Raw genomic sequence first — 7,149 nt, forward strand, 5'->3', positions numbered from 1 at the left:
GATGTACATGCGCAGTGCGCATTACTGAAGCCTCGAGGCGGTGAAAAGTGTTTACTTCCCTTTCGCCTTCTGAGCGCGCTACTCTCACCACCAATCAGACGCCGCGGAGGATGTGTTGCGCGTGCGCGGTGGGAGTAGCGGGTTGGCGGGCGGGCGAGGCGTAGATACAGCTGCTGGAGGTAGGAGGCTCCTGGGCCGCGGGAAGTGAGAGCCATGCCGCGAGAGATCATCACCCTGCAACTGGGCCAGTGCGGCAACCAGAGTGAGAGCCGGGCTCGGGATCCAGATGCCCCCTCCACCAGCTCCCAGATTCTCCTGGGGATTTACCCACTCCTCCCTCACCCCCAGGCTCAGATGTCCTGCCCCCTCCCTTTCCGTGGTGTGAACACACCTTCCCCATCCAGGTTCCCCGCCCCCCCCCAGCTTAGGTGTCCTGCCTTTCCCTTTCCGTGATGTGAATATTCTCTCCAAAATACAGGTATCACTTCCTCCCCCTGAAGGTAACCCCTCCTCCCCCAGGCTCAGGGATCCTGCCCCATCCCTTTCCGGGGTGTGAACACACCCTCCCCAAATCCAGGTATCCCCTCCCCCCCAGACCCAGGGATCATGTCTTCTAGCACCTAGTATGCCTGGCAGGACCCCTCACACCCAGGCATTCTGTCCCCACCTCCATACAGTTGGGTTTGAGTTCTGGAAACAGCTCTGCGCTGAGCATGGCATCAGCCCGGAGGGCATCGTGGAAGAATTTGCCACTGAGGGCACAGACCGAAAGGACGTCTTTTTCTACCAGGTGCCCCCTATAGCACTGGGCCAGGGAATTAGGCACTGAGTGGGAATAGAAGGGCACAATTTAGGCACAGGAAAACAGAGAGTGCCATTCAGGTGGACCGGAGGGACAAAGTAGCCTGGCCTAGAATAGAAAGGAACTGGAGCCATAGAGGGAGAGGGGTGTGAAAGGACAAGGACTTTGGGATTTGAGTAAGTCATGGATAACAAGGGGTCATTTCTCTCCACTATGATAGGCAGATGATGAGCACTACATCCCAAGAGCTGTGCTGCTGGACCTGGAGCCTCGAGTGATCCACTCCATTCTCAACTCTCCCTATGCCAAACTCTACAATCCTGAAAATATCTATCTGTCTGAACATGGCGGAGGGGCTGGTAACAACTGGGCCAGTGGCTTCTCACAGGTGCCCAGCCCAGGCTGACATAAGACCTTGTTTTCCAGGGAATGAATGAATTCCCCAAGCTAGGAAGTCCCTAATAGTGTTTCTAAATGGGTGAAGAATCCCCAGAGAGAAAATTCAGTGGCAGTGTGCTTATGGTGGAAAGCATCTTAGATTTGCAGTCAAATAATGTGTCCAAATCCTGGATCCTCCATTTATTTCCTTTGTGATCTTGGGCAAGTCATTTGCTTTAGGTCTGTTGAGTGGATCAAACAAGATAATTTATAAGGACTATTCTAGTTCCTAATCTGTCATCTCAAGCAATATTTTTCCTCTGCCATAGCAAAAGGAAATTAGTGGTGATGCCAAGAGAAGGTTGGTGGCTATGAAAAGTTCTGTGTCTTAAATGAGTTACATACAAATTGCATGCAAACTAGCTTCATCTTGGGTCAGTAGTGGAAGCTTTTATTGGAATTAGGACATAGCCTCTAAGGAAGGTGTATGCATCTGGGGGAGTAGCTCAGTGCTGCTATGTGTGGAGAAAAACTGGGGGGATGGACACTCTGTGGCTAAAAGCCCTTTGACCCTCTCATTTCCATACAGGGGGAAAAGATTCATGAAGACATCTTTGACATCATAGACCGGGAGGCAGATGGCAGTGACAGCCTAGAGGTGGGAGCCTGTGATACAGGGGAAAAGGAAATGGGAAGAAAAGTGGTAGAGTTGGGAATGGGGGTGAATGGTTCTTTATGGTGTCAGTAGATTAAACAACAGACTAATAAGTATTTACTCTGGGTCATAGGCTTTATTCACACAAACATGGAGTCTTATGGGAATAGAAAATGGTCTATGTTCCTCTTCCACTGAAACCCCTAAGTTGTACTGATTGGGGATGAGGGGTGAGGCCTTGGTAGGTATGGGAAGTGAGGTTTCACTCTGTATATACTAATAATGGATTCTCTTGTCTCCCCAATAGGGCTTTGTCCTGTGTCATTCTATTGCTGGGGGAACAGGCTCTGGCCTTGGCTCTTACCTTCTGGAACGACTGAATGACAGGTAAGTGTTTTTGTATGTGTGATAGGGGAGGGAGGGAGATCTTGGACTAATTCTTATCCACTTCCCAAGAAAAAACACTAATCTCTTTGGCAATTAAGACCAGATGATGCCTTGGACTATATATTACCTTTTGGGAAGAAGAAAAGAAATATCCTTCCCCTCCGCTGGCAGAGAAGGCAGACTTACAACCACAAGTTGGTTGTATCATATTAGAGTTGGGAACTGTGCCATGAAGAGGGTCTAGGGAACCTGTGGCCTTGAGACCACATGTGGTCTTCTAAGTCCTTGGGTGCAGCCTTTTGACTGAATCCAAGTTTTACAGAATAAATCCTTTTATTAAGGGGATTTGTTCTGTGAAGTTTGGATTCAATCAAAGGGTTGCACTTGGCCTTGAGGCTGCAGGTACCCTACCCTTCATCTAGAGAATGAAATCCAGAAGTCGGCTTATTCCATTTTACTGAACTGCTCCGTTCTCTCAAACTCTCCAAAAATCAACTATCAGTCACACCACTGTACCTGAACAGCCAGGGAAGTGGTAGAAAGGGAAGGCAGAGGATCACTTTTGTTCCTTGTGATTTCCCCTCCCAACTCCTCCTTTTTTCATTTGCTTCCTGCCCACAGATATCCCAAGAAGCTGGTGCAGACGTACTCAGTATTTCCGAACCAAGATGAGATGAGCGACGTTGTTGTACAGCCATATAATTCGCTGCTTACCCTCAAGCGGCTGACACAGAATGCAGATTGTGTGGTAAGCTCTGGTCCAGGAAAGAAGTCTGAGTGTCAGAATTCTGAGCACTTACTAATCACCAAGTACAGCCATGCACTGTGCTAGGCACTAAGGTTACAAAGACAAAAGTGAAACAGACCCTGCTCTCAAAGAGCATTCTAATAGGGAAAGAATCTACATAAATGAGTGTTTGTGAAGGAAATACAAGGGAAGGTTTAGGATGAGAGCACTAATAGGTGGGTGGCGGCGGAGGAAGGGGAGGGCCTTTAGAGTTTCAAGGGACACATGGGATTTGATGAGTTAGATTGAAGGTGGGAGTGCATTCTAGGCATAGGCCACAGCCAGTGCAAAGTTGCAGAGATGAGAGATCAGAGTATGGCATGGGATTGTCTGAAGGCCAGTTTAGACCGTAGAGTTAGGGGAGGGGATTGGTATATGATAAACCTGGAAAGATAGATTGGTGTCCAGTTGTGAAGGGCTTTAAAGACGGAACTTATATTCTATTTGGTTTTAGTGACAGAAGAGAGCCATGGAGTTTATTGAATAGGAGAAAGAGGTGACTAGGCTTTTTTTTTTTAACTTGTTCTGTGTTTTTATAAGTGTGGGAAATCCCATGGAGGAACTTTCTCTGCCAAAGCATTTCCTTGTACCTTTTTAGCAACTCAGAGAATTGCCTGGGACACTGAGAGGTCAAGTGTTCAGCCAGTTTGTATCAGAAGCAGAATTTGAATTCAGATCTTTGACAGACACTGAGGCCAGCTTTCAATTCCCTATGCAGTGCTGCCTCTTAAGGTCAGGCTTGTACTTTGGGAAAATCACTTTGGAAGCTGTTTAGAAAATGGATAGGAAAAGGGAAAGGGTTGAGTCAGGAATACTAATTAGGAGACTGTTTGCCCTAATCCACACAAAAGGTGATGAGGGTCTGAACTAGGATGTTGACCATGTGAATAGAGAAAAGGGAACAGAGTGAAGTGATCTTGTAGATGTGGAAATGATAAGACTTGGCAACTGATTTGCTATATGGGGTGAAGGGGAGGAAGACAAGAATGTAGTCTAAGTTGTAAATCTGGATGACTAGAAGAATGGTGGTGCCCTTGACAGAAATAGAGAAGTTTGGAAGAAGGATGAGTTTGTAGGGGAAAGAGAACAAAATCAGTTTTGAACATGTTGAGTTTGAGATGCCTGGCAAACTTCCAGTTTGAATTATCTAAGACAATTGGAGATGGGTGACGAGAGACTAGACCTGGGTATACAGGGTGTCCCAAAAGCCTTAGTGCAGCTTTAAGTGTTTAGGTTTGGTACAGTTTCTATCAAATAGGGAGAAATAAAAGGATTATCTTACTGAACCAATTGAGTTTAGATAAAATAAATTTATGGTGGATCTAGTCAGCTTGGTTGCATGATTTCCTTCATCTGCATTCAGCATCACATGGGTCGGACTACAAGAAGACAATTGATCGGACTAATGCATCCCACACATAGGGTCTAGCAGGGTGTGAGCATCAATGGGAAAGGGGTCAAGGGATTCATGAAAAGAGGACAGTGAAAAGTTTAACTAGGTAATTTTAATGTCCAGACTGGGAAGGGATAAGAATGAAGGTAGTACAGGGTTAAGAGATTGGGTCCTACTCCAGAATCAAGACATTTGCATCATCTGAGACAGATCTTCCCTCTCCTCCCCTAAATGCTAGGTATTCTCGGATAGGCTACTTTGTAAATACAAATGGTTTTTCTAGCTTTGGAATTCTTGGGGAATTAATCCTAGTAACCCAGCCTCAGGCAAAGTTATCTGACAACGTGTGTTCTATGATAATTTGGAGAAATTAAGCTCTTGGCCCATTCCTCAGGTAGCCCCCCCCTCCCCCCCGCCCAGGTAGGGGGACTTTCTTCTGATCTTTACCCCTCTCCTCAGGTTGTGCTGGACAACACAGCTCTGAATCGGATTGCTACAGACAGACTGCATATCCAGAACCCATCCTTCTCACAGATCAACCAGCTGGTGAGCTTCTCCTTTGTTTCCATCCCTCCCTGCTGTGGAATGGTCTTAGGGAAAGGGGTGATACTCTTTTGTGGACTGTGACCAGTGGTATGGCTCTCCTCCCCAACAGGTGTCCACCATCATGTCAGCCAGCACCACTACCCTCCGGTATCCTGGCTACATGAACAATGACCTCATCGGGCTCATTGCCTCCCTTATCCCCACACCCAGGCTCCACTTCCTCATGACTGGCTACACCCCCCTCACCACTGATCAGTCGGTAAGCATCTGCCTTGTCTCTTGCTTCCCTCCACTCCTACCCCCTTCCCCCCCCACCATGGCTCTGCCAGGGTCACTGCCTGCCAGGCAGAGTCTGGACAGGTCTAACCCCCACTTTTTCCCCCATGCTGTCCCAGGACCCTGTTCCAGGGAGCAGACCCCAGAGGTTTGGGGCTCGAAGACTGGTACAAAAGTGTGCCTATCTCTTTCTCTGTCTTTGCAGACAGCTGTCTTGTACTGGAGTTTGCCCTTTCTCAGTTTTGAGCCTGAGACTTGCTAGCCTGAAGAGAAATGAATCCCTTACCTCTTCCAGGCCTCACCTTCCATTTTATTAAGGGCTACGTAGGTTGTGTGTGGCCACCTCAGTAGCTTTTCTGCTTTGTCACTTATAACGTAGCCAGTACAGGTTGAAAGCTAGAGAACATGAAGACTTTCAGACCATTCTCCTATCTTTGGAATGTGATTCCTGGGCTAGATAGAAAGAAATGTGTCTGTTCTAGTATCCAACTTGGGCCAGGAAGCTTTCCTAAAGTTACTGTACTACTTCTGGTCAGCTTTCTTTGTGTGGGAGTGTTTATGTGTACCTGGGCAGTACACAGACTTTGGCATGTCCCCTTATGATTGATTTCTCAGGTGGCCAGCGTGAGGAAGACAACAGTGCTGGATGTGATGCGTCGGCTGCTGCAGCCTAAGAATGTGATGGTGTCCACAGGCCGGGATCGTCAGACCAACCATTGCTACATTGCCATCCTCAACATTATCCAGGGAGAAGTGGACCCCACCCAGGTGGGTTATTCCCCCACTAACACTTCCTTGGTACTGCTAATGGAGAGTCTCTGGACCTTCAGGACAGCAACTGAGAGTACTTTTCCCATGCCCTAGGTCCATAAGAGCTTGCAAAGGATCCGGGAACGAAAGTTAGCCAACTTTATCCCTTGGGGCCCAGCAAGCATCCAAGTGGCACTATCTCGGAAGTCACCCTATCTGCCATCTGCCCACCGAGTCAGTGGACTCATGATGGCCAACCACACCAGCATCTCCTCTGTGAGTCTGATCGAAGCCTTTCTCCTCTTCTCCTTTACTCTGTTGCTACTATTTTTTCTCAACCCTTAATCGGTTGCCATACCTCTGGGTTTTGTACCTTGGGTAGAGATAGAAGGTCAACACCCATCATTATGGTTCTTTGGTTCTTCCAAGCCATGGTGCTACTACATTCTTTGTGATTTGTCTTCTTCATTTCTCTCTTCCTCACTCATAGCTGTTTGAGAGAACATGCCGCCAATATGATAAATTACGAAAGCGAGAGGCCTTCCTGGAGCAGTTCCGCAAGGAGGACATCTTTAAGGAGAATTTTGATGAGCTGGACACATCGAGGGAGATTGTGCAGCAGCTCATTGATGAGTATCATGCTGCCACCAGGCCTGACTACATATCGTGGGGTACCCAGGAACAGTGACCTGATTGCTCCAAGGACAATGGCCTACATTTACCTGCCTTATTGCTGTGCCTCTGTGATAGCCTACCTGGCCATCTTTCTGCCCCAAGGGTTCTGAGGATGAAACATAGGAGAGGCTTCCCTGATTTCATTTATTCACTACAGTGTGTTTACACACACAGCACCCAGGGCAACAGCCCACTGCTCAGGCTTATTACTATCCCTCTGATGAGACTTTATTTCTAATAAAGCGTTGGATGTAAGAGCTAACAGGAGTCTGTGGATTGTGGATGGTATACCCATATACCCTCTTATTCCCAATACAGGAGGTTAGGTGGAGTAGTTGAGAGACAAGGTCCTCCCCCATTCCTGTTTTCCCAATTCTGGACATACAGACTGAGATGGTTTCCTCTTCACCCTAGGTCTCCTCCTAGACCTAACAAGAGGGCCAGCCCAGGAGATACTTACGTCTACATCCATGGTTCTGATACTTCTTCACATTCCAGGC

At 47.6% G+C, this 7,149-nt stretch overlaps 1 protein-coding gene across 1 annotated transcript; it reads left to right on the forward strand.

Annotated features, from left to right (window-relative positions):
* The first annotated feature begins 11 nt into the window (after window positions 1-11).
* TUBG1 (tubulin gamma 1) lies at window positions 12-6,911 on the forward strand. Its single transcript, XM_072646536.1, has 11 exons — window positions 12-262; window positions 678-790; window positions 1,023-1,190; window positions 1,770-1,838; window positions 2,143-2,222; window positions 2,844-2,970; window positions 4,862-4,948; window positions 5,058-5,207; window positions 5,840-5,992; window positions 6,089-6,250; window positions 6,465-6,911. The coding sequence occupies exons 1-11, from the start codon at window positions 214-216 to the stop codon at window positions 6,660-6,662; spliced, it is 1,356 nt and encodes a 451-aa protein (XP_072502637.1). The 5' UTR covers window positions 12-213; the 3' UTR covers window positions 6,663-6,911.
* Window positions 6,912-7,149: the final 238 nt, after the last annotated feature.

Source organism: Notamacropus eugenii, chromosome 2 (genome assembly GCF_028372415.1).
Source record: "Notamacropus eugenii isolate mMacEug1 chromosome 2, mMacEug1.pri_v2, whole genome shotgun sequence".
NCBI lineage: Eukaryota > Metazoa > Chordata > Mammalia > Diprotodontia > Macropodidae > Notamacropus > Notamacropus eugenii.

Excerpts from the sequence above, each read along its gene's own strand:
- TUBG1 (XM_072646536.1), top strand. The coding sequence starts at position 214 with ATGCCGCGAGAGATCATCACCCTGCAACTGGGCCAGTGCGGCAACCAG. Across the intron at positions 2,971-4,861 it reads CACAGAATGCAGATTGTGTG|GTTGTGCTGGACAACACAGC; the intron begins GTAAGCTCTGGT and ends CCCTCTCCTCAG. Across the intron at positions 4,949-5,057 it reads TCTCACAGATCAACCAGCTG|GTGTCCACCATCATGTCAGC; the intron begins GTGAGCTTCTCC and ends CCTCCCCAACAG.